Genomic DNA, 26,645 nt, shown 5'->3' with positions numbered 1-26,645 from the left:
CGGAGGATGTGACGGAAATCACAAAGCCGCATTTTCTTTTATTAATATATCTTGGCAGAGATGATAAATGGCAAATTTAATTTTATTCTTAAGGTCATGTTTTGGATAACTAGACAACCAATCAATCAGGTGATTGATAACCCTGACTCTGTTCCACAAAAACAGGAATGGGGAGGCCAGCAAGTGTCTTCCCTCTTCTCCAAAGAGGACGAGTTTCAGTTCTTTGTGGGGATTAACCACATCCATGCCCTATTTCACTGCTATTTTATAGCTTTTAGTAAGAGTACGAGGTGGGTTCTGCGGCCCCTAGAACTGAAAGCTGGCCCAGGCCTCTGGGCAGACCATCATGTCCGGGCTCTCTCTGGAGATGCTCTTTTGGCACATGGTCACTCGAGTGGCGGTACCGGCATGCCATTTATTGGAGGAGGGGCTTGGAAAAGCCAGTGGCTCAGCAGTGTTTATCCTGCGGCCTGGAGCTAGTCCCCAGGAGATGGGAACCCTGCATCCAGGGAGAGGAGGGAACCTGCGACTCTCTTGCACTTTGAGTCCTCGTGGCTTTCCAGCTCATGAGGGGTGGGAGGCTCTGATGCCTTCCTACTTCATAGTGACTTGCTCTGGGACCGCAGTGAGCTGGGGTCCTTCCCAGGAGGGCGGGGAAGGGGGCGGGGGGGAGACTAGAGAATTACAGTCAGGGTGGGGTCCGAGATCATGAAGTCACAGGCACCATGTACCAGATCGTCCCTTCAAGCCCATGGTCTCTAAGGCCAGAGTGCCGATTGTTCTACCATGGACTTATCTCCTCCCAGCTCCTCTAGGCCTGCTCCAATCAGAAAAAACAAAAGACCCACTTAACAGCCTGACTATAAAATGTTTAGGAGTACGTCACGGTTGTCTTTGATTAGTAAGAAGTGACTTATATCCTGTTTGGCCAGTTTGTTTTCAGAAGCAGGCAAGAAAATGGTGGTGGTTACCCGTGTTGCCTGGAGTGTGGAAATCACAGGTTAAGTAGAAAGGCATGGCCAGGACTACTGTGGCCGAGTCTCAAGCGGCCTGGGACTTTTTTGTCACGTGCAGAAGTGAGAGAAAGGGACATGAACAGATTCCTTCAGGCTGGCTCAGTTGCATGAAGGATGTGGAAGGGCTTATGCAAGGAGACCTTTGGTTTATGTTGTGGGATGTCAGGGCTCTTGAAGCTGTAGCTTGAGTCTAAGGTTCCACTGGGATTGGATGGGCTGCTTCCAGTTGCAAATGAAGGGAAAAGGGAGCAAAAAAACTCTCAAAGCTTAAATTATGAGTCTAGTGTTGTTTCACAGAGACGACAAAAGAGTGGCTGAGGCCAGGTGGCTGGTTAACTCGGTTCCTTGACATTGACCCTGCTCCCAGCTTCTACTCTGCCTTCTTAGCACACTGAGTCAAGAGATGCCCTGTGCCCCGGGGCAGGGGCTGTGGCTTCTCACTTGTGTCTCTTGACGGGCCTAGTGGTTTTCTGGAGAGATGACTTCATAGTGCCTTCTGAGGTCACTTTGACTTTTGGTAGTGGACCTAACCCTCAATGTGGCTCCTGTAGTAAGCGGTGTACATAACTGCACTGAAGACTTGGGAATCAGATTAACTCCTGAAAGAAGAAGAATGATTTATTACACATTACTATATATGAATGTATTAACTTGGAGAAATTGAGGTCTTAGGTTATCATGCCAAAATATTTCTGTTTTATCCAGTCTTCTATTAAAATAAGCAATACATTCCAGAGAAAATCTTGGGAATTGAAGGTTGTGGTAGTGCGCCTCAGAGCAAACGAAGCATCTATCGGTGTATTAATCGACTTTCCTGGATCATATATTGAGCTGATTTGTCAGGATCCATTAAGCTGGTAGACAGTATGACATTTCAAGTATGCGTAGGAAAGCCATGTGGCGGGTGGGGGAGAAGGTCAGGTTCATCTCCGCTAATGTAATCAATGATCAGACACCAATATGTCACTGTTGAGTGTTCTTGCTCATTTTAATTGTTAACCTAATGTAAAGGTTCATCTGCAAACATTAGAAGTGTTTGTACATGTGAAAATTGAGACTAGTTTTCCAGGTAAATACTCCTTTATCAGCCATGTCTTTCACTCAAATTTAAAAGGTCTTCCCCTTGGCCTCTCTGTCCTCCATGACGGGTCCACATTGCTGTACATGTCCAGTTCCCAAGAAATACTGGACCTCTTTGCTCCCCCTGCCTTCCAGAGTAGTCTGTGTCTTAATCGTATAACTCTCAAAAGGGTGTTGGTTAACCCCCCTGAGACCCTGAGGCCTAAAGAGTGGTCAGTGCAGACTCAGGTGGTGGCTTCTCATGGACATCAGCCTGTCTTCCGTAAGGGTCACGGACAGTCCAGAGAGGAGAGTGCGTGTTTGCCTTGGCACTTAAAATCACTGACCTACCATGTCATCTGGAAACATGCAAATGTCTTTTTTAACATCTGGAGAGATACCACTGGCTTTCAGGGAAGCGCTGGTCTTGGTCTGCAAAGGCCATTTCCAGCACCAAAAGGAAATTCTCTGAGGAGGGGGAATGACAGGATGGCTCCCTAGTTGGGGTAAGTTGGTAACATGTCCAATCAACTCTGCAGGACCCCGGCAAACCCTGTGGTGGAGCCACTGAACAACTGGAGACTGAACAGAGGCATCTCCCTGCCCCACTTGAGGAGAATAAGTCTAAATTACAGGTTTGTTCCTTGAAAAGTAAAGCAACTCAAAACTTCACCTTTTCTGGGACTTAAATTTAAGGATGACCGTTGGAACCAGATAGTTTTCTTTTGGCAATATTAATGACATATCCTCACTCATTCCTTGTGTTGCTAATATTTCCTCTTTAACTTACCAAAAAAAAACAAATTCTAAAGGAATACTAAAATCTTTTGAACAATCAAGAATAGTATTTCAATAAAGCAAGTCAAATATGAGGAAAAAAATTAACATCTGTACATTAACATTTAGTGTCTCTTTATACAAGTCAATTCAGGGTGATGTTTTTGTCTTGTTTTGGTTTTGGTCTGAAAAGTTTTTGACAAATTCTTTGACCTATGTTTGGCTTTGTTCTATCTCCTGGATTGGCTTCTTGTGCTGTGTAAGATCTCTTTAATGTTTTAAATTATTGTATCCCATTGTGCTGACAGCAGCGAAGGTAAGTGGGTGATGTCTTAGGAGTGCGCGGTCTCGTCAGCTGGAGAAAGCTAGTGATGATCAGCTTGTATGGGCCGGGGCTCTAGGTGCTGGGCAACGGCAGGAGAAGGTAGTTTTTGTTCTCGAGAGCTGTGTGCATCAGACTAACCAAACAGTGGTGTCCAAACTGTTTTGGAGATGTCAGATGTTAGACGAATTAAGAAGGATGAGTGTGGGCATTGCTTTAGTGTCATTTGGTCCAAGTTGAAAGTTCACCTGCAGACCAAGAAGTCCGCCAGTCCAGAGCCCCGAGCTTTTAGGAAGGCCTCTTGTTCTTGGTCCTCTGACATTTCTGCTCTGCTTTTTTCACCCCCACATCCTAGACTCCTTGTTTTTCATGAGCATTCTCCATTTCTGCAAGCATGATGGTTTCCTTTCTCTGTTGTTTCCCAGGATATAATACCTCAGCCCTTACTAGATCAGTATGTGTCGATGACCGACCCAGCTCGAGCCCAGACTGTCGACACTGACATAGCCAAACACTGTGCTTATAGCCTCCCGGGGGTGGCGCTCACCTTGGGCAGGCAAAATTGGCACTGCCTGAAAGATACGTACGAAACGCTGGCTTCTGACGTGCAGGTAAAAGGAGTTCTTTCAGAGGCACCCACAAGATGGGGTGGGCCCTCTGCCTGGGAAGGAAAGGGGAGCGTGGCGGGGCTCAGTGGCTTGTACTTCCCGTGGATGCTGTTGGCATATTTATTGGACTCCGGTGAAATGTAGCCTGTGGCAGCCAATGCTTGGCAGTGTCAGTCTTGCTCTAGAAATGCCACTTATGCTCTCGGTAATGTGGGCTTGTGCTTGCCTTTTGTGGTTTGCATGTCCTCGTGTGCGCCCCCAGTGGAAAGTACGTCGGACCCTGGCCTTCTCCATCCATGAGCTGGCTGTGATTCTTGGGGACCAGCTCACAGCGGCTGACCTGGTGCCTGTCTTCAATGGATTCTTAAAGGACCTGGATGAAGTACGAATAGGAATTCTTAAACACCTGTATGATTTTCTAAAGGTAGGAAGGAGGATTACAAATAAAAAACAAAGCTTCCCTCTTCAAAACAATTTTCAAAGCCCTTGCTCTGTAAAGTATCAGTGAAAAACAGAAGGCAGCCAGTCTGGGTCTCCTCGGTTTGGAAGTATACCATCCAGAGTCTTTACAGTGGGTGTCCTTTCAGTGATGGGGAAAAATATTTTTCTATCTTTCCTCTTAATCTTCCTGTCCCTTGGAGTCCTAATTCTGTGGAGGACGGTAGCCATGTAGCCTAGCATGCTCTGTGAGGAAGAAGGAGCCAAGGCCCCCGGGGTAGCACGCGACGTGCCCGGAAGGAGCCCAGGGGAAGAGCCCAGCCGAAACCCAATCTCAGTTCTGCATAAAGGGCTTTCTCTGTAAGACGTTGCTGCTTCCCTGCTTGCCTTTTTCATTTTTTTCCCCCTAAAGGAATGATGAGTGTAAAAATAAGACTTAAAAACTGACCTAGAGAAACTAATTACTTGCATCCACACGACCATGAGCTGCCCTTCATGGACTTGGGTGCATGATGCACTGGGCTGGCTTTTCTCTTGTGGAGCCGGCATATGCGAGCAGAGCCGGCTCCCCGGGCGGCAGCAGCGGCACTGTCTTCTGAGCACACACACCATGTGTCGTTTTCAGGCAGGGAGTGAAGAGACAAGAGCCAGGGGCGTGCAGCAACACACAAGCACATACACTAACCAGGGGCAAGGTTGGAAGCAGGGAGGGGCGCACGTGAGGTCTGTTCACAGCCACGGGAAGGCACAGCCACACCAGGTGACAGATGGGAGTGCAAGGCACCAGGGGGATGGCCAGTTCTGGCCGGGGACAAGTGTCGAGTATCGTCAGACAGTGTATTTGGGGTCCTTTTGAGGGGTTCTCTATTTTGATTTATGTATACATTTTTAAAAAATAGTTGCTTCATGAAGACAAGAGGAGAGAATATCTTTATCAGCTTCAAGAATTTGTAGTGACCGATAACAGCAGGAATTGGAGGTTTCGATATGAACTAGCAGAGTAAGTAAAACCTGTTGGGGGATATGAGAAGGCGAAGTAGCTGGAATAATTCTTAATTTCCCTACCTTATAATTGATTTCTAAACTAGCAGTAATAGTGTTCTCTGGGATAAAGAGATTATGTTTTTATGAAGGGATAAAGTGAATTCCAGAGCTCTAAGTTACAAATACCACGGTCTCCGGGGAGACATTGGTTTTCAGATGCAGACAGGGCTCGAGTCACTGTGGAATTAGTGTGTTCTGCTCTTCTAGAAGGCAATTTATTCGAACCAAATAAAAGATGAATCACCCACTCTTCAGTATTTTCCTGTTAATCGGAAGAGTTTCTGCCAGAGTGTTCCCGAACATTCTGAGTGTTGCCCTCTCTGCAGGGCACAGTGTGGTGCGTGCACTTCAGCTTCTAAAGAAAATGACACGACAGAGAGAGCCAGGAGAGGCCCCACCCAGACCGGACAACTGTTAGATAAAAACCTCCCCCAAGGTGGCTGCTCTCTGCCCCTTATTTTGTGTGTGAGGGACTTAATCCCGTCTCGTGCTGGTGCTGGCCGGGGACTTAAGAACGTGTGTGGCTTGTGAAGGAGCTAAAGCTCGGACCAGGCCTCCTCCCCGGGCCGCCGTGCTTGGCGGCCAAGCACATGGGCCTCGTGCAGCGCCTCGTGCAGTGCCGGGGGATTTGGCGGCCTGGGGGCAGCCGGGGTTAGCTTGCCCCTGCTGGGGTTCATCTCCCCAGCTTGAGAGCTCATTTTTCTCCCCCTCAGCTAGAAATCTCAAATCATGGTCTCTGCTGTAGAAATCCATCAAGCTTTTGCAGCTATTCAGGATATGATTTGGCCGATGCCAGGGGCAAACTAAAAGATTTTCTCTTTGCTGTGATCTTTAATCATTATGCTTAATTTGAGAGATTGGGGCTTTAGTCATTATGCCGCGTTCCCAGCTTACATTCTCAGAAAAACAGGCCCACGTTTTCCATGAAAGCATCGCGCCCTCTAGCGGCCGCGCGCGGGACTCGGCCGGGTCCGTCTCGGGCCGGGCTGACCCGCTTCCCCCGGGTCGGGACCCGGGATGGGGCCGGGGATGGGGCGGGGGTGGGGCGGGGGGGCCGCGGACGCGGGTCGGGGTCGGGGGCCCGGGGCCGGGGATGGGGCCGGGGCCGGGCTGCCCCGCTCTCCGGGGCCGGGCTCGAGGCCAAGGGACTGGGTCGGGCTGATCCGCCTCCTGGGGGCCGGGGCCGGACACGCGGACGGGGACGGGGACGGGGCCGGGGATGGGGTCGGGGATGGGGCCGGGGATGGGGCCGGGCCGGCAGGGCTCGCGCCGCCGCCGGCGTTATCTCGGAGCCCTGGCTATCTTCCATCTGGGCCGTGGTTATTGAAGCCAGAGCCGCTGATATGAATTCTGTGCTCCCCCTGCCCACGATATTGGTATCATTTTTCTGAAAACAGTGCCTTTTGATATGAAAGTATTCACCTGCACTCCTGGTTTCTGGTTCTAACTTCCTTCCAATCTCTTTTTCATTTCCTTTCGTGGCCAGCGTGGAAGCAGCGCCATTTATTTTCACCCCCTTCTCCCGTCCCCAGTTAGGGAGCGGCGATCGCGGCGGCGGCAGGTCTCCCCGCGGCCTCCCGCCGGCCTCCCGCCGGCCTCCCGCCGGCCTCCCGCACGCCCTGCTCTCCCGGGGCGACGAGCGGGCAGCGGGCAGCGGGCAGCGGGCAGCGGTTCTCTGCAAGCGGACGGACCGCCCGCCCGACCCCCGCGCGGTGTGAGCCCTGAGCGCCCGCATCCGCGGCCCCGCGGCCCTGCACCCCGCGGCCCTGCACCCCGCACCCCCGGGCTCCGCACCCCGCGGCCCTGCACCCCGCACCCCCGGGCTCCGCACCCCGCACCCCTGCAGCCCGCACCCCGGGGCCGAGCGTGCGGGACCCAGCTTGCCGGGCTGCGCCGCGCTCTCTGGGAACTTTGGCCGCCTGGCTATTTTTACCTTATCTGATTTTCAAAGTTTTATGTGCCTTCGAGCCGATAACCTCACATTGAAATATTATCCCTATTCATAAATTTCTCAGCCTCTCTGTTTTACAAAGTTCAATTTATTTCCTCCTTGTTTGATTTGTTTGAGTGTGTGAGATGAAGAATGAAGATTTATTTTTTTTTCCACTTTTCTTTGCGTGGTATTTCACTCAGCTTTCTGCTTTTGGCATTTCCCTGACGGAAAGCCTTTGCTAGGTCTTCATGTGCCTCAATCCGCCGGCCTGGCTATTTTTTATCTGTCAGATGGAATGAGAGTAAGGAGAAATTAGTAAGGTGTTTTTTGCTCCCCCGAATAATTTCTTTCTTTTGTTTGATTGCAGACAGCTGATACTCATTTTGGAACTCTATAATCCCAATGATGTTTATGATTATTTAATGCATATTGCCCTAAAGTTGTGTGCAGATAAAGTTTCTGAAGTACGGTGGATCTCCTTCAAACTAGTAAGGAATCATGGCTTTTTTCACTCGTGATTTTTGGAAATAGGAATATTTATGTTCCTTCCATTTTAACTCCTTTATTTCCAGCACTTGATTTTTCAGTATACCTATGAAACCAGCTTTTAAATTTTGAAATTAGGAACTGCATTACAGTTTTATCAATATATAACATAGCTTTTTTTCTTAGCTTGTATGCTTCGGTGATAGAAATTATAGATAAATCACTTTATATAAGAAATTTTCAAACCATAGCTTATAGCAAGGTTTTATAGAGGAGTAGTTACTGAGGAAAAGCTCCAACGTAGAAGAGCCGATCCTGTTTTGTGTGGGCTTCTACCAACTGAATACTGGGGTGGGGTGGATGTCACTTGAAAATACTGATTTACTAAGGTACTCTGATGGTATTACAGTTTTATAAAAAAACAAAACAAAACAAAAAACACAGGTTCTAAAAGGTAATGATTTAGTTATTTTGCAAGGGGCCATTTTCTAAAATTTGGAAACTTATGATTAAGAATGTATTTTTCTAATGCCAGTCCCTTTTTAAATTTCCTTTTTCTGACGGGTTTCACGTGGGTGAGGGTGTGTATGAGCATTGCCATATATTTGAATATCTTTTTTCCTCTGTGTTCTAATGATTCCCGTGACAAAAATTACTCTTGCCCTTGCTTATAAATTCATTTTAAAGGTGCATAAAAATGTCTAGTTTCCGTGTTGAGTAGGATTCATAGTTCAAATAGATGGCAGCATTTTAAGTGTGCACTTCTGATATTTTTCACAGGTGGTGGCCATTCTGCAGAAGTTCTACTCCCACAGTGAGAATGCACTGGGGTTAAGTTTCATCAGTGAGCTCATCGTAAGGTTCCGGCACTGCGCTAAGTGGGTTGGAAGGCAAGCTTTCGCTTTCATTTGTCAGGTTAGCACGGCCTGGGGAGACTCTCCCCTGGGCTTATGTTGCTGTGGACTGATACCACATGCACCGGACACAGAATCCCAGGCTTGGAATAATACCAGCTGGGAATTTGGGGATCAGTAGGCCAAACCCCTTCATCTCCCAGGAGGTCATGACTGGCCCAGTCGGGCAGAATGATTGGCCCAGGGTTACCCAATCCATCTGTGCATTCGTCCAATTGATGTTGACTGAATGCCTCCTGTGTGCCAGGCATATTCTAGAAACTGCAGACAGAGTGAACAAGCTCCTGCTCTGCCGGCACCTTCCATCTGGGGAGGTGAGGGCCAGGCCCAGAGCCCTGGTCCTGCCATGCCCAGTCCAGGGCTGTGGTGATGAGTGCACCTCCCTGTAGCTAGCTGCCTTGGAGGGAAGGTGGGGTGAAGAACAGAGCAATAGGCTAGGGCAGAGACTGTTTACCCCCTCTCAAGTGAAGTTCATGTCAGCCTGTCCAGCTCCTCTGGTCACCCTCTGTACTTAGTAAGTCTGGGAGATGCTGTGGTTTACGTTCACCTGGGGCTCATGGCTGCCATTCCTTAAAGGCCTCTGTGTGCCATGGTCTCATCGTACATGCATCTGGTCCTCAGTAGTAAGATCTGCCGTATATTAAGCATGTCACATCCATGTACTTTTTTTAAGGTTGAAGCAGTGGAAGCCCAGAGAGGTCAAGTAACTTGATCAAGATCACACAGGAAGTATAAAGCCATGATTTTTTTTTTTTTCCTGCTAACATGTTACTTAAACAGTTTTAACCTTTCCACACGCATGCATGTTTTCAAGCATGGATAAGGGTGGAGGGAATAGTATGGACTCTCCATGAGCCCATCACCCAGCTCTGTCAATATTAAAGCTCTAATTGGAGTCTGGCTGACCCTCTTGGCCAGTTCCCCCACTGAGGGACTCGCCAGGGCCCCCTGTTGGGCTGGGGGGGCATCACAGGGTACTTTGGCAGTCTGCTTTGAAAAGTGCAGTAGGTGGCAGAGTGAAGTGCCAAATTCACGGGCCACAGGCCTGATACAGACTTGCGTAAAGAAGAAGCCAATCAGGGCATTTTGTGCAGAAAGCGTAAATGAAATATCTTTGCTTTTATGTTTTATTTTTTTTTTCTGAGATTTAGAAAATCCATGATAAGATAAAAGGGAAAAAAAACCCACTAATTTTCTTTCAGGAAAAATCAACGTGTATGTGCTTTCACGAATTATTGAAGATTTTGAAAACCCACTGTAAGACAGACAAGAGGAAGGGGTCACTTGATGGTTATTTCAGTGCCGCTCTGGGGAGAAAGCCTTACCTGGCGGCTAAGGGGGCCCACGCTGCAGAGGGGGACGAGCTGCTCCTCTGACTGGCCTCGCATGCACCCTACACCTGGGAAGCACTTAGGGACCCTCAGCTGCTCCTGGTACCCTGTAGCTGGAAGGTGTGCAGGACTTAGAGTCCACACGCCTGGCTTGGACTCCCTGCCTCCCCCCCACCCAACTGATGCTCCTTGACCAGGACACCTGTGGGTGGCACCACAGTGGACCACAGTTTCCTCTTCTATAAAACTAGGCTCATCCTGGCTTCCACAGTCGGCCGTGAGATGTAAACGAGAGCCCGCATGTAGGACTCTGTCACGGAGTGGCAGCGTGCAGATGTGGCTGGTTCTCACAGAGGCAGTGTTTGTCAGGTGCTCACAGAGAGGGCCGGGCCTGCGTTGGAATCTGGGGTTGGGCTGGTGCTACACAGGCCTGGCACTGGCCCTCGGAACCTGAGTTCTAGTGAGTACTAGAGATGAGGGTTCTGAATCCTCGTTTTGGGGCACTTTGCTAGATTCTTTGCAAAAATGCTCTGCTATCCCCACCACTTGCACATTCTACAAATGGCCCGGAAAAGTGAAGCCGTGAAGCTAGTAAGCAAGTTAGGTTTGAAGCTAGGCCTGTCCGACTCAGAAGCCTTTGTTTTCTTCACCAAATTTAAACCACCTGTAACCAGTGCTTGGTAAGGAATTTGAAATTGTTCACTGTGTTTCTAACCAAATTTAGGTGCGCGCGCACACACACGTACACACACAATTACGTGCCCCTGAGACCAGCAGACCCCAAAATGACTTCTTTGGAATTGTGGAAGTGTATGTTTTTAGAAGAAATCTGCTGATCTAAAATAATAATAATAATAATAATAATAAAAAGAAAGAAAGAAACCTGCTGATCATTGTGGAGAAGTATCAATCCTCTGGCTGTGGCTGTCTTTTTGTCACAGGCGGTGGTGAGCGAGGAGTGTATCCCCGTGGACCAGTTTGTTGAACACTTGCTCCCCAGCCTCTTAAGCCTTGCGACGGATCCTGTGCCAAACGTGAGGGTTCTGCTGGCCAAAGCCCTACGGCAGACGCTGTTGGAAAAAGGTATGTGGACCATTTTTCTGAACTTGCACATTTTAAAGTTCATCAGGCAGCAACCAGATTTCCTCTTTAAGAAATTGTGGCACATGATGTGATCGCATACTTCAGACTTACCATATATAAATTGATGTATTAACTTTTATGCAGAGTAGTTATTTATAAAATGGTTCAGTTTTCACATTCAATAAGCTTCATGCTAAAATTCAGAACCTCGGGCAGCCCGGATGGCTCAGCGGTTTAGTGCCGCCTTCGGCCCAGGGCGTGATCCTGGAAACCCAGGATTGGGTCCCATGTCAGGCTCCACGCATGGAGCCTGCTTCTCCCTTGGCCTGTGTCTCTGTCTCTCTCTCTGTCGCTCATGAATGAATAAATAAATATTCTTTAAAAAATAAATTGCTTAATTAAAAAAATAAAATTCAGAACCTCACACAGTCTTCTAAGAATGAGGGAAACTTTTGTAAATGTTGAGTTATGACGTAGAGATTATGAAAGGCAGCAAATGTAAGCCTTAATTACAGCGAAGTTTGGATGCTATTATTTTGTAATCAGAAAAATGTAGAGCTCCACCTGAACAGAACGTAACCTGAGACTGCGTCCCTTGGAGGCACATTCACACCTACACCACGTGGGAATGAACACCTTCAAGTCTGTCTCCCAAATGCCTGTCTTACCCCTGCCCTCCCAGCCCCCCACTCTATCCTGCCAGCCACCTGCTCCTGCTCCTGTACTCCACATGTTGTCAGTTCTTTCATATTGGAGGAAAGGAAAGATGACATGGAAAGTCCTTAAACTATAATTGAAAAAATACTCATACTCATTCTTGGGAGTCCATCTTTGAAATTTAGGAAATACTCTTTGATGAAAGCAATCATTTTATCATTGTGAAGGCCTTATGTATATGATTATTCTGTGAAAAATGCTTTATCGTCCTGAGACATGGTTTAAAAAAAACTCCAAACTAGAATATGTTTTGGAGCACAGTTCATGGCACAAGTGATCTAAACTATAGTTTTCTCTCTCTAGCATATTTGAGAAATGCCGGTAACCCTCATCTTCAAGTCGTTGAAGAGACCGTCCTAGCTCTACAGTTAGACCGAGACCCAGATGTGTCCTTTTTTGCCACCCTGGAACCAAAGCGGCGGAGTACGGCAGACACACGTGTGCTAGAAGAACAGAATTAACCACTCTGTGATCCCGAGCACTCTGGTCACTTCGCACGTGGCACTCACTCACCACTCACCCCGGCCTGTCGGGTCTGACTGTGTCACATCTTCCGAAGGAGGAAAGATTTCTGAAACTTTGAGGGAGGGCCCTCAAAAGATCCCTTTCCCATCCGCAGTCCCAGGAACTGCACCTGGGACAGGCCCCACCTTTCTGCGCCCCTACCTGCCTGATCAGGAAGTCTGTGACAAGGTTGTAGAACCAGGGGGCTCTAGCTGGGGATGGGGGCCTCCATAGCATCGGATTGCCTTCCCTACGACAGACTATATTATTGAAAGCCCCCCTCCTCCCCAAATAAAGTAGTTTATTAGAAGCTTTTAAGTCTTCAATAGACTTGCATATTTGGCTTCCCTCATGCTTTCCTGTAAAATACAGTTTATGGTATTACATTTTATTTTTAACTGAAATAATGTACATATGTAAATAACTCTTGACAGGAAGAAAATATATTAATGTAATATTAGCCTCCTATCAGTGAACAGAACAAATACATCATTTAAATTTATGCTCCACTTTGAGTTGCTGCAAATAGAGCCCAATTTGTTTACTTTTGAAAAATGTGATAGTTAAGGAAATCTACTAAGGAATGATTTATGGCAGTCTTTCTAATATTGTACTTTTGTATAAACTGTACTTGGAACTTTTTCCTCAGGCACTCACCCCTCCCCTTCTTGTGGTAACTGTATCCATAAAGATGTACTGGCCTTTGACAGGGGCATAAAGTAGAAAGATTTTTCATTCTTACATGGATTTATTATCATACATTTAAGAACGTATTGATCATTGAGAGAAATTGTTCATTGAGATGCACGGATATTGGCTTTATAGCTAATACTTTAGAATCTTAACAGAGAATAGGAACCCATAGTTCTGATCAGTCCATGTACTTGCCCGGGGTTTGGGGGGTTGAATTATGACACTCTTCAAATTGACAAGTATACAGAACTTAGATTTCATGCTTTTAAAATTTAGACTAAGATGCTCTGGAACTTAAACAGGATTTTCATTAATAATTTGAGATTCTATGAACGTTTGAGTACATTCTGCATAACATGTAGGCTCCAGTTATTTTTCTTGTTTCTATTTTTAATCCCCTTGAAGGCAGGCCTAAAGGAAGGAAGGAATGGCCCATTTGGGGTTCAAGAGCTGGCTGCAAAGAGCATGCTGCTGTTGCCATTCTTTCCTTGGATCTTTTTCTTGTGGGTCTTGTCTTTTCTTTCTCTCTCTTTTTAAAATAAAATTTCTGGAGCTATATATTGAATTTCCTGGTATACAGGATGTTGTCCCCCTCCCCCAAATTCCACTGAGCTGATTCTTTAAAAAGAAAGGAAGGAATCTATACCGTGCCAAAGAAAATAAGGTACATGTGTGAGAATTTCAAACGGTAACCCAGAGTAGCATTTTGGCAACTCCAGCAGAGCGTGAGCTAATAAATTGGAGGCTACATATTAAGAGAGAAAAAAATCAGTCTATTTTGTGTTCAATACTTGCCTAAAGTAAATAGATGGAGATACTGTTTTGCTTCAGTAACAACTTTTAATTTTTTTTTTATTGTGTAGAAATTGAAATTGTCATATTGTAAAGTCTGTTGAGAGTAGAATTATGCAACTGGAATCTTGTGTTCTGTGCAGAGCTTCATTTTCCATTAAGGAAAAAAAATAAGCCTCGGTTTGTGTTGTGATGTGTGGAGTCTGCATGCTGAATCCAATGTGCTTGTAGAGATCTGTAGAGACCCTTTGGTAAATAATCCAGCCTTTAAAAAGTTGAGCTTATATACTAAAAATGGCCTGTAACTTAATATGAACGGCTTTCCAATGCAGTATTTTTTTTTTTGCAGTATTTTTTTTTATGACTAATTTCTCTGCAGAAAAGTATGTTAAAGGCTCACATTTTCTTCTTCTTATATAATGACTGCGGTCCTTCGGAGGTGGTTCTGCTCCCCTCACCTTCCTTTCTCTCCCTCTGCACGGTCATCACTCCAGCTCTGGGTAGATTCATTGTTCCTAGGTGTGGGGTGCTATTTGTGATGTGATCATCACACCTAAGCCTCCTGTGTGCTTGAACACTCTGCCGCCTCTTGGGTGAATTAATGGAAAAACACGAGATGGGTTTCTCCCAGATGGAGAAGGCGTCTTCACGGGGGATCGGCTCAGCCTTGCACCAAGTGCACGTTTCTCCCGTGCTGAGTGTTTTCATCAGCACGTTTGTCCCTCGGAGAATTCGAGGGCATTCTCAGAACTGGCGGGTTCTCTGGGGCCCTGCAGACCCCCACGAAGAGCGCCGCGCCCAGCTCTGCCCGGGGTTTCACTGGTGCCAGAAATAGGATCGTCCGGCGGGCTGCGTCCAGCGCTGGACCGCGTAGACCATGCATGCCAGGAGCACGTGGGGCCTTATTCCCTCCAGGCCGGAGGCCCCCAATTCCGCAAATCCTGTCTTGCAAGGGGCCCAGGAGGCCGAGGACCAGAGGGGCCCGGCTAGGTTTGGGGACCTGGAGAGCAGCCCCGAGGCTGCGAGGGGGGCCTGGCTCCCGCCCCGTGGGGCCCTCCCTCCCCGCCCCCCGCGCCCCTGAGCCCCCGCGCCCCGGGTGGGCCGTCCGCGGGGTGGGGCGCGGTGACGCGGGCGGCCGGGCGGGGTCCCGGGGCGGGGGTCCCGGGGTGGGGGCGAGGGGGCCGCGGGAGGCCATGCGGCGGTCGGCGGTGGGCGGCGGGGCTCGGGCAGGGGCGCCTCCGGGGGGCGCTCTGGGCCCCGACCCCGGGCGGGGCGGGCGGGGCGGGCGGGGGGCGGGCCCGCGGCCCCTTCCTGCGCAGTCGGCGGCCCGCGCTCCCGGCCAGGGCGGCCAGGGCGGCGTCGCGGCCCCGCAGGCCCCCAGCCCGGCTCTCGACTTGGCCCCGGACACCTTCGTCATGCGGGTGCTGCTGGAGGACACCGGGGAGACCTTCCAAGTGGCGAACTGCCGCGGCGACATGACGGTGCGGGAGCTCAAGGAGGAGCTGGACCTCCTGGTCGGCGTCCCCCTGGACCTGCAGCGGCTCCAGTACCTGGACCAAGGTGGCCCCTGCCCGCCCCCTTCCCTCGCCCTGTACTGCCTGCAACCCGAGCGCGTCCCCTCCTGAACCCGCAGCCCCCGAGGGGACCCCCCACCCCCAGGTATCACAACAAACCCCGCCCCACCCCCTAGAACTCCCCAATCCCGGACACACCAGGTTGACCCTGTCCCCAAGCCAGACCCTGACCCACGAACAGATCCTGCCCGGGTCAGGACTCTGGTCCTGCAGCAAGCTCTCTGGCCAGACCTGCCCCCCCCCCCCCCAGTAGCTCCTGCCCACGGCAGGACCCCAAATCTCAACACAGGCGCTGCTGCCACAGCAGGACCCCTGGGACCCTCAAGCTGCCCATGTCTTCATCAGAGCCCCCAGTCCCAAGAGTCCACACAAGACCAGAAGCCTGAAACAAAGCCTGTCCTCAGTGAGACCCTACAAACTAGGGCAAACCTGCCCATATCAGGACCCCAGACTCAAAGCAAACTTCCAAATCCTCATGTTGGACTCATAAACCCCCCAGTCCTGCAGTCAGCCATGTCCACACAAGGATGCCAAAGCCTGAAGCAAACTCAGCCCTACTGAACCCCACATCTCCAGGATAACTACGACTACCTCCAAACCCCAAATCCTCTGGCAACTGTGTCTACACGGGGATGCTAAAGCATTTTCTCAGAAGAAACCCTGCCCACTTCAGGACCCCTAAACCCAGAGCAAACTTACCTAAGACTAAACCTCAAATCTCCAGGGTAACTATGACTACCCCAGAGCCCCAGATCCTCCAGGAACTATGTCCATGAAAGGACACTAAAACCAAGAACAAACTTGGCCAAGACTGAACCCTAGGTTCCGAGGGTAACCATGCGATCCTTAGAACCCTGAATCTTCTAGCAGCCGTGTCCACCGAAGGACAATAATGCCTGAGATAAACTGCCAACCCTAGGACTCCAAATCTCTATGCAAACCATGCCCATGTTTGAACCCCAAATAAATTTCCCAAATAAATACCCCTGCTTGCAACAGAAACCTAAATCCCAAGGCAGATTCTACCCAGATCATGATCCTAAATCCCAGAGCACACAAACCCAATTCTGAGCCCCCACTTATGAATCCGAACCCCAACCATCGGCCATCTCTATATAAGGATGCCAGAACTCGAAATGAACTCCTACATCTGGAAATCAGTTCCCAAGCTCATCACGACCACACCAGAACACCAGTCCCCAAAACTTGAAGCAAGCTCTGCTTGTATTTGAACCCCAAATCCCTCATCCAACCTTGTCCACACCAGAACCCCAAGTTCTAGACCAAATCTTGCCCATCTCAGGACCCCAAGTCTCAGAGCAGAACCTGTCGCCACCAAGACCCCCCCAATCTGAGGGCTGACCTGTCCCGATTACTTACCCTCGGTTGCTATAGTACCCCAGGGCTACGTTAGAACCCCAAATCCCAAAACAAGTCCTACCCACACAAGGACTCCACACCCCAGAATCGACCCTTCCCATACCAGGACCCCAGAAAGCAAACCTTGCCTTCATCAGAACCCCACATCCAGAGCAAACTCTGCCCTCGTCAGGACCCCAAATCTCAAAGCAAACCCTATCCACGTTTGAGCCCCGAGTACTGGCACTAACCCAGTTCATCTCAGAACCCCGGCTCTCAAGCTGTGTCCTTGACCACGTCAGGAGCTCAAAACCAGCCTGATCGGAATCAGAACCCAGCACCCAGAGCTCACTGTGGCTAGATGAAGACCCCAAGGCCCCCTCTCCAGACAGATCCCATGGGGATGGCTCCCAGGGGAGGGCGAGGGCTCCGGAGCCCGCTCCCTCTGTCCGTCAATCTCCTTCCCTCAGCCTGAGGACCTGGCTGTCCCGGTCCCGATCCCTACGATATTTAGGATATGAGAACAGGATCAGAGCCCCGGGGCTCCACATCTCCCCAACCCGGTTGAAATCAACGCAAAAATACTCGGAGAGAACGGAGCTGGGAAAGCTCTCGGGGCTGCTGCGCGCAGGCGGCGGAGAGCGGTCCCGCAGACACCCTGCAGCCGGGGAGCGACGGGGACGGGGACAGGGCGGGCTGAGAGCAGCCTGGCTCCGGGATCGGCGATCCCCGGACACTGCCCTTCCGGGGCTCGGTTTCCTAACCTGGAACGCAGAGCCTTTGCCTCCGGAATCCGCAGTGCCCTGGCCCCCTGTAGACGGCGATGGCCCTGGGAAGCTCAAAAGGGCATCGAAGGCCAGGATGCCTGCCTTTGCTCTCCCTTTGATATAAGCTGAGCCCCTTCCCTGATGTACTTATTTTGCTATAGGAGTGTTCGGAAGATGCTCTGGGAGCATTTTCGAGGCTTTATTTGGAAAGAAGTAGATCTCAAACTCCGTCTGGACTTAGCACGTTAGCGATGAGGTGAGCCGCTGAAGACAGCACGCGTTCCGAAACAAAGTGACTCGAAAATTATGTGTCCCGCACTCCAGATGTCTGGCACCCCTTCGGTTAATTTATTTTCACTGATGAGCTATGCTGAGCCATAAATTCAAGAAAGCTAAGAGGCAGTGAAAGAGACCTAGTGACTTAGCACTGATGTCACAGTCCTGTCACTCAGCAACACTTAGCGACTGGGAGAAGCTTGACCTCTCCTGCCGTGGCGACCCTTACTGTTGCCAGCAAACACAGAAGGAAGAAAGAAAGGACGTACCACTATGTCGAGAAAAGAAATTTGGGCTCCTGCCTCTACATAACCTGCCCGGGCCTCTTCACTCACCTAGAGGTCCCCGGGGGAAGCACGCGAGACGATGTGCGCGTGAAATCCTGGAGAGACACAAATCTGAAAGGGCCGAGCAAACTCACGGACGAGGGTCGACCTTACATGTCTGTTGTCAACCCTAATAATTTATTTAGCTGCTGATAATTAGTATTTGTCTAAGCCGAAGGCAGTTGCTGCCCGCCTGTAAAGAGAGAATGTGCTCTGATTTCTCGAAGAGCTGTTCAGCATGTGTGAACTGCACTCTTGTCTTTCTCAGGGAAACACAGCTTTACTCAGTTTTTTTTTTTTTTTCCAAAGTTGTTAGGAAGTCAAGTTGTCTTACTGAAGACTAATTACTGATTATCTTCTGTGTTAGAACCACACAGAAGATCCTAATTAGCAAATTTGCTAATCACTATTCCCTGTTTACACCCACCATCCGAAGTTTCTCGTAATCACTAACGGGGCCCGACGGAGCCTAGCGCGACACATGCGTGGTCTGGTGGGAGGCCTGGTTTTGCTACTTCCTGGCCTCACCAGCAAGTGGAGATGACAGATGCGGCTCGTCGTGGGGATCAGAGAGTGTAGGTGCTTGGGACGGGCACTTAGCAATGAATCCAGACGACTGGTGAGCTCCCCTCGGAATGAGTGATGACCCAACACAGGGTCGAGACTTTACACCTGTGGCGTCGCTTGTCGAGAAGAGAAGTTATGTTATTCTGAAGCAAGATTATAGGTGGCCGTGTAAACGTACGTGTATTTAAAAAGGTAGACTAAAGACAACTTTGCTAAAGATGTTCTAGAGTCCTATATCCTGTCATCCCGACCGTCTTTCCCAAAGGGTCTGAACATACGAAGTGTGGGTAGATCCACTCACCCCATTGTCTCAGATGAGACTCATGTGAGTGTCCTTGGTGATGACGCAAAGGAGTTCTAACGCCCCAAGTCCAAATCATGGCGAATGTCAACGTTACAGTTCTTACGTTACCATAAATGCTCAACTGGGGCGATTTTGTCCCCAGGGCCCATTTGGCAACATCTAGAGACATTTTCGATGGTCACAACCAGGTGTGTATGCGACCGGCATCCGCTGGCTAGAGGCCAGGAATGCTGCTGACACCCTCCGGTGCCCAGGACGGCCCCCACCCCAGAGGCTGGTCCAGTCTAAAATGTCCATAGTGCCAAGTTTGAAAGATGCAACAAAGTTTTGCCATTGTCACATCTCTAGCCAACTGTTGACAACCCTAACCAGAGTGAGTATTTTAGTTTAGTGTATGACGTAAGTAGGTCCATTGTGCTGCGTCTGTAATGTACAGTTCAAGTAGCCCTGTTTATAGAGTTTGCCTCATAAAATGTCTTTACTGACTCATGCTTTCCCCCCACCCCCCTGCAACAGAACAGGTCATAATTACTGAATTTTGGAAATTGTTGGTTTTTTGTTTTTTTGGTTTGACTTCTGTGTGAGCCGAGCCAAATTAATTTTCTAAAAAGCATTAACGACCCCAAACAGACTCGTGTGGAGTCATCAAATGAGATTAGTGCTCAAGGTTTTAAAATGATCTTTGTGATACCCAAGGTCAGATAATCTCTTAAGATAACTAGTGTCATAGTTTATCTTTAATACCCCCTATTTTTTTTTAAGAAAAAATTATTCCCTGTAGGAGTTTTGATGGATGATGCTACGCTGAAGTTCCATGATGTTGTTCCTGGTGGAATTATTTCATTATGTATCTGGCATTATGATGGATGGACGGAACTGGTTTTGGCGGCTGTGGAAGGGGATCCCAGTAAGGTGCTTTCATGCTTCTCTAAATGGATATTATACTTCATGAAGCAACCGTAAACTGTGTCTGTGGTGGTGGTGGGGGAAAGATTCAGTCTTTCATGTGAATATTCCAGTAAAAGTTTCAGAGTAGGAAAAAAGAACTAGGACTCGTGTCATAATGATCAAATACTATATTGAGAGTTTCCACTCACTCTTGGGTTTGCTATTTCACGGTGTTCACTTGTGTTCAGTTATAAACCACTCACACCCCACCCACCCCACTCCCCGAAAAGGAACTAGGGCAGTGCATTTTCTGTTCACTTGTATGTTTTGTAAAGTTGAAAACCTCATTTAACAGTGAGTGAAGAGCTCTGGATAACTGGGAGATGCAGCCTAGAGCACTTGATGGTGCAAAAATCCTAATGGGGGCCTGTCCCTACCCTAGGGTGGAAAGACCATGTGCTCCTGGATACACAGCAGGTGCCTACTCTTTACCAGGCCTTGCACTTGGCTCTCAGCTGAGCTCTGGGGTGGGCAACCGGGAGAAGGGAGGAGGAAACCAGAATGTTAACCCGACAGAGACGTCGGGGGGCTTCTTGGCGGGGGGGGGAAGCGTATGTTCCTTCTAGAAAGTCCACTTGGGTGAAGGGTCATGAGTGTGTGGGGAGAGTTCGCTTCCAGCCAGAAAAGGGGTCAGGGAAGGCTGGCTGCGGGAGGGTTGCGGGGGTCAGGCCTGGGAGAGGTGGGTGGTCTCTGGGGAGGCTCCCCACTGTCGCCCCCACACCGGATGCCCCGCATCTGGGGCGGAGTTCCTCTCTGTCGGAGCCTCTCGTGCTCAGAGCCGTACTTCACCATGGGATGATTATATTATGGGGCTATTTTTCATCCGTGAGTGGAGTTCAGAGTGTTCCAAAAGTTAACGGAGACAATGGGCCCGAAAATAGATCGGAAGGCCAGAATTCATCAAGTCTCCAGAGAAGCGCATTCCCCTCTGGGGAGGCCACTCCGTGTTGTCTGGTGTCTTCCTTAATGTCCACAACCACCTTCCTCTGGACACCCAGAAAGGCTATTTTCTCTCTTCAAAACACCGACAGGAAGAATTTCCTGCCTCCCGAGCCGGCCTGATGGTAAATGCGTATTTCCTGGCCACGTATAGAGTGCTCAACAATGTCCTCCCCTGGGTGTGTTCCAGCTTCGCCCTCTGTTCCCATCACGAGCCTTCCCTCGGCGTTTTAGCAAACCTCCCCTCGGGGGTGTCCAGCCACCCGCCAGGCGGGCGTAGCGACACCCTTGAAACCGCCCGCACTCATCGTGTCAACCCCTTTCGCCCGCCCAGCTGTCTTGCCTTGGTGTTGACGAGGACTCTCTGTACCGAACGGCCAACTCGCAGCATTACGAGCGCAAGCAGTGCAAGGCCTGGATAGCCCAGAGGGCCTTCGTGGCCCTGTACGTTACGTCTCACAGAGGTCACCCGGATGCTGTGCAGTACCTTCTAGAACATGGTAATTCTGAGACACGGCCGAGTATGTTCACGAGTTGGTGTCTTCTGCAGGTCGGGGGAGGACGGTGTGGTTCGTCTCCCTGGGCCCTTCAGCCACGACGTCAACAACCACCACCCAGGTTGTGTCACCCACCAATCACGGGCCCGTGACTGGGCCACTCGCTCTCTGCCTGAAGATGTCTGAGGACATGCTCATTAAAGGCACTTTCCCCTCTCTGGGCCAGGCCTCAGGAAGACTCCTTCTGTCGTGGGAAATGCAACTTTCTAGACACTAATTCGCAGGAGGAGCCAAAAGAGCTCCCTGGCCTCTTATGTTCAAACAGACACAGTGCTGGAGATGGGCTCAAACTCCCCGAGTTATTTCTGCCTCCCCTGAAGTTGGGGTTCCTGCAACCGTCCGAGGGCTCTAGCCCCACACCGGCCTCACGCTCCTGGGGGTCGGCAGGCCGGCCAATCTCCTTTCTCCACGGCTTGAGACTGTTACCCGCAGAAGACCCTGACCCCAAACCCTCTTTTCATCTCCCCCCACCTCCCTGTGCAAGGGCAGGCTGCTCCCCCCCCCCCCCCCCCGTTGATAGAAATAGAAGCCTTGGCCTGTATTGTCTCCGAATGCAAGGCCTCGCATGAGATTCTGCTGGAGCACACTTTATCTCCCCTGGATGTAGGATATTTTTGGGAAAAGAGGCCCACTGATTGAGGTGTCGGCCATTCCAGAACAATAGACAATGGTTGCAGACAGCCCAGGCCACCGGCTTCCTCGGGAAAAGGAAGAACATGTGACGTACTGTTTGGTCAGGGGTTTGAGGCCCAGAAAGGGGCCTCATCCGAGGGTCTCCCATATCAGAACCCTTCCTGCCCGCGGCCTTGACCCCAGCCTCTCCACTTCGTCTTTGCTCCTTCCCCCACCTCCAACAAGCAAGATGGAAGCATCCGCGAGGCCGGGGCAGGATGACTGGCGTTGGCGTGATGGGTAGAGGTTTTCCTGACTATTCTCCTTCCTCTACTGCTTTCTGCACGCCGCCTGTTGTGGGATGAAATATGGGCTGTTCACAGACCAGCAGTCCTTTAAGCTCATAAAAAGTCATTTTCACTCTGATGGAACTGTGATGTATTTGAAAGCACCAGTTAAAACATTACAGCCAGCTTTGCAAAGTTTTCTGTCCTTTGCACACAGCCGCCGCAAAGCCGTGCGGAGGCTGAGGCTGGGCGTTATGAGAACCTATTTAAAATGTTACCTCACCGACCAGCCATAGCTCATAAAAACTGGCTACAGAAATGTCAGCTGCTTGTAATTGAATTGCCTTGTTTTCTGTGTCATGATATTTGTTACCTAGAATTTGATTCAATTCAACAAGTCCATATTGGACACCTGTCATTAGCCCATCCATCTGCGGGAGGCAGTGAGGAATTCAATCGAAGTGAAATCTGTCCATGAGTCAGGCTGCCCGTCGTCTGTCATTTCCCCAGCGCCTGTCTTCTCCAGGCCTCGCGCTACGTGCTGGGGATGAAAACAGCAGTGATCAAAACAAGTGTGTTTTCTGCCTTCGTGGAGTTTATGAAGGGAAGTCAGCAAATTATTACAAATAATTAATTCCATGGTCAATCGTGCATGGCATGTTCTGAAGATGCAGAATGTCTACTGAGCATATACGGGGGTGATTCATGGGGAGGGGAGCTCGGGAAGGCTTTCCTGAGGAAGTGAATGGAAGATAAAGAAGGAAAGAGTTAGCCAGGGGTGGGGATGGGGCAGAAAGGGGTGACAGTGTTGTTAGCAGAGGGAGCAGCATGTGCAAAAGGCCTGGGGCAGTATGAGGGAGCAGGTGTATTTGAGGGATAAAGGTAGAAACCTGGTATAATTGGAGCATGGATGGAGGGGAGGAAGAGCACGGTGGGCGGGGGCGGCGGGGAGAGGGTGAGATAGGGCAGTAACAACCTAGAAAATGACCCCGAGGGTAGTGGATGTCAGAAATGGGGTTTGAGCAGGAGCGTGCTGTGGGCAGAGTGGAGGCAAGGCGGTGCTGGGTGCTGGGACCCTGCGGCGATGCCTCCCTTACACTCGGTGCTTGGGTTGGGGGCAGTAATTAATCCTCCCAAGCATTCTTTTTTATGGCCTCCCCCGTCCCGAGCTTCTGTTCCTGAATGTGATTCTGGAGGCGAGGCTCTTGCAAGGCCAGGAGCATGACCCTCCCTCAGCCAGCTATCTTGTCTTACAGGAGCCAACTGTCTCAGCAAAACCCCCATGGGCAGGACGGCCCTGCATGTGGCTGCAGCCATGGGCCGTTTGGACTGTATAAACCACCTGCTCGATTACGGAGCCTCCATACATGAAAAGGATGCCCGGGGGGAGACCCCCATGTCCATCGCCCGGCGCATGAACCGCAAGCACAGTGAGCGACGCATGTTCCTCTTCTACTGGATGTCAAGGCTGGGGACAAAGGACCCAAAGAACTTGATCAAGAACAAGGTTTTTCTCAGAGCAAAGTCTGGGTTTGGCTCCAAGAAGAGCCCAGTCTAACTCCCACTGGGAACGTCGGCCCCTCGAAGCGGACTCGGGAAACTTTTCGGAGTTCAAATTCACGCACGGTGGCCCTTGGTGAGCAGGAAGCCCAGAAAACATGGCAATTAATCTGAATCAGATACTAAATTATCTGTCCTGTTTGCAAATGACTTGGGGAGGGTGTTGATGGAAGTAGGTGAGTTTGTGTTCGTTCCGTAATCCATTACGGCCCGAGCAGGCTCTGATGCCAGCCGTTAATTTTAAGCTATTTGTACGTTGTATCCAATAACGCTCTTGGGGTGATGGGAGCCAATTACCTTCTCTGGCGTCCGGAGACCATCTAATGCATCAGCATAATAGAAGTAATAGCAACGATGAGAACAGCGCTGTGGCTGTCGCCCAGAACACGTGCTGGCAGATGTCGGGAGGTCACGTGCGGGGTGGGCTGTGAATTTCAGTTTGTAGAACTCAGGAATGGCAGGATGGAACGGGATGTTCCAGAAGTTTTCCTGAGCCATCTCTGAGGCTCATTGTCTGAGGGGTCTGCTGCTGGGACCGGGGTGTGGGGACGAGGGGCAAAGAGCAGAGAGCTTGGTTCTCCAGTCACGTCGCCCACAGGGTGCCTTATTAGTCTTCGTGAAAGGTGATCAGTTGCCGTTGGGTTTGGAGGAGGCCGTGTAGAGAAGGAGGAGGAGCTCATAGAGGAGAGAATCAGAGCTGGCACCTTCTTTCCTTTGGTCCCAACCCCAGTGGTCCAAGCACCCCCCACCCCCCGCCATGGCACCCCACTTCCTCCAGCGTTTTCCTTCCCTCCTAGAACCATGGCAATGCCATCATCCCTCCTATGGTTAGTTCTAGGCTCTGGGCTTCACAAGGGCTGCGGACCTGCGGGTGCCCAGCCTGGCCTGTGTCCGAGCTGGGGGTGGGAGCCCAAAGGGACGGTGGGGAGCAGGGCTGGCTGACATGCACACCCCTGTCTGACGGCGGCGCCATGAATCAGCTCCAGCCGAACCGTGAGCCAAAGGCTGCTAGATTTTTCTAGAGCCTTTGGATAGGATATATTCTGATTTTTTAAGTGCTGGCTTGGATTTATAAAGAACCGCGGCATGGTACAGAAGGGGTAGCCGATTTGAGGCCCACCTGTGGGACTGCCTCCTATTGCCAAACTCTACCCCATGTCACTGAGGAAAAGTGGCAGAAACAACTCCAACCTCCTGGGACATTTGCGGCTCAGAAGCCACAGGCTGGAACGGCCACGGGTCTTGCTGGGCGACAGGTACCGTCCACACTCCCACCCCGCGGTTTCGGATGTTTCTCTACGGCCCTATAATCTGACACGACCTCTGGGATCTGTGTGACAATGGTCTCTCGACTGTGGAAGTTCTGTCTTTAAGGTGATGGGAAACAGCACCGTATCCCGGCCGCCCTTCTTTCCCACATACATCCCGATAACTGGATTCGGCTTTTAAATTAATTGGCTGCATTTCCTGCTGTCATAACAAGGAAGATCCGTGTTGATGATGTGGCTTTACACTCGGTAGACGTGGCTGTACCCAGCTCAGCAATCTGTTTGACAAATAATAGTCAGAAAAAAAATATAGCTCAGCATCAACTATGTCAAAACTGAGATCTTGTTTTTGGCAGACATTCTCCAAAGTCAGTAGACAGATATTAAATAACCCCATCCATTGGGTCAATTCATTTAGCTAATGAGGTGTGTTGGCGGGGCGACTCGGGCACCCTTTTAACTTAACAAGTGGCATTACTCAAAGTCATGTGTTTGCCAGCAGCTTTGCTCTGCTGTCTTTGTTGTTAGGAGAGCCAATTGCCTGACACTTGTCCCCAAAACTTTGGAGGCAAGCACTGTATCTCCATATGCCCCCAATCCAATTAAACACTTGGCCAGAAAAGGGGCAAATTCCAGACTCTACGGCTGACATTTTGCTCAGTCTCTGGTAGGGTCATTCATCCACCTCTGTGGGTCCTGGGGGCTCTCCTTTATGGACAGCTTTAATAAACTTTCTATTATATTCAAATAAACTTGCACCACATACTGAATAAAACATATCCATAGCCAAAAAAGAGTTGATTTGCAATTGGTCATAATCATGTTACATTTTGTGGATATTTTTTTTTTCATTTTGTGGATATTTGATTAAGCATTTTATTTTTGGAGGAGCCAACAGAAAAAAATTTTGTGGGGTCACTTTCTTTTTTTTGTATTATTATTATTATTATTATTATTATTATTTTTTTTTTATTGGAGTTCAATTTGCCAACATTTAGCATAACACCCAGTGCTCATCCTGCCAAGTGCCCCCCTTACTTTCAAACATTTTTGTGGGACCCTGAAATCCTTTTAGGCCAAGGCACTGGGGATGGGCCTCAGTGTGAATCCCTGTGGCCCGTGGTTGCCTCGGTGGGCCTCACTGCCAGCACAGGATGGGCTGTGTCTTGGGGGGTGGGGGCTCTGGTTAGCTTTCTGGGTATAATTCCTTGCTGTGTTCTCTGTATCTCCTATCTCCCTGCGTCAGCCTGGAGAGCAGGGACCTGGGGGGCTGCTCATGACAAGCAGATAATGCCTGCTCTGCAGGCCCCGCGGCCCCGTTCACCTTGCCTGCCAGGGTGCTCGGATGGAGCGCCAGCCCTGCCTTGCCCCTGCCTTCCCCTGCGTGAGCTATCATGAGCCGCCCTTCCTTGTACACATGTTTAATTGTACGTTGCCTCAGATTTTTTCTAGAAGTCAGTGTGGTACCAGTCGGGAAGAGGTCATACACTGTGGGGTTCAGAGGGCAGCTCGAACATCTCCCCCGGGCCGGGCTCAGCTGACCCAGCCTCCCAGACCTGCAGCTTCCGGCTCCCCCTGCTGCTC

At 50.0% G+C, this 26,645-nt stretch overlaps 2 protein-coding genes across 9 annotated transcripts in view; both read left to right on the top strand.

The window, feature by feature from the left end:
- The window catches only part of LOC477273 (serine/threonine-protein phosphatase 4 regulatory subunit 1-like), an 81,632-nt gene extending 67,605 nt beyond the window's left edge, over positions 1-14,027 (top strand). For 6 of the 8 annotated variants that reach the window (XM_038572702.1, XM_038572706.1, XM_038572704.1 and 3 more), the window contains 8 exons: positions 2,615-2,710; positions 3,600-3,785; positions 4,018-4,206; positions 5,120-5,220; positions 7,565-7,685; positions 8,464-8,598; positions 10,870-11,011; positions 12,032-14,027. In XM_038572702.1, the coding sequence (XP_038428630.1) occupies positions 2,615-2,710; positions 3,600-3,785; positions 4,018-4,206; positions 5,120-5,220; positions 7,565-7,685; positions 8,464-8,598; positions 10,870-11,011; positions 12,032-12,189 (1,128 nt within the window). In that variant the 3' untranslated portion in view covers positions 12,190-14,027. Of the gene's footprint in view, positions 1-2,614; positions 2,711-3,599; positions 3,786-4,017; positions 4,207-5,119; positions 5,221-7,564; positions 7,686-8,463; positions 8,599-10,869; positions 11,012-12,031 lie in introns of those variants that run through there. The other 2 variants (XM_038572703.1, XM_038572707.1) reach the window with 2 other exon arrangements.
- Positions 14,028-14,910: 883 nt separating this feature from the next.
- Positions 14,911-25,474, top strand: ANKRD60 (ankyrin repeat domain 60). Its single transcript, XM_038572709.1, has 4 exons — positions 14,911-15,277; positions 19,672-19,802; positions 21,112-21,277; positions 23,490-25,474. The coding sequence occupies exons 1-4, from the start codon at positions 14,911-14,913 to the stop codon at positions 23,789-23,791; spliced, it is 966 nt and encodes a 321-aa protein (XP_038428637.1). The 3' UTR covers positions 23,792-25,474.
- The last annotated feature ends 1,171 nt before the right edge of the window (positions 25,475-26,645 follow it).

Source organism: Canis lupus, chromosome 24, assembly GCF_011100685.1.
Source record: "Canis lupus familiaris isolate Mischka breed German Shepherd chromosome 24, alternate assembly UU_Cfam_GSD_1.0, whole genome shotgun sequence".
Classification (NCBI taxonomy): Eukaryota; Metazoa; Chordata; class Mammalia; order Carnivora; family Canidae; genus Canis; species Canis lupus.
This window is presented reverse-complemented; position numbering and strand designations above follow the sequence as displayed.

Coding starts and splice junctions, on each gene's coding strand:
- ANKRD60 (XM_038572709.1), top strand. CDS start 14,911: ATGCGGCGGTCGGCGGTGGGCGGCGGGGCTCGGGCAGGGGCGCCTCCG. Junction 19,803..21,111: donor TGGAAGGGGATCCCAGTAAG/GTGCTTTCATGC, acceptor TCGCCCGCCCAG/CTGTCTTGCCTTGGTGTTGA. Junction 21,278..23,489: donor GCAGTACCTTCTAGAACATG/GTAATTCTGAGA, acceptor CTTGTCTTACAG/GAGCCAACTGTCTCAGCAAA.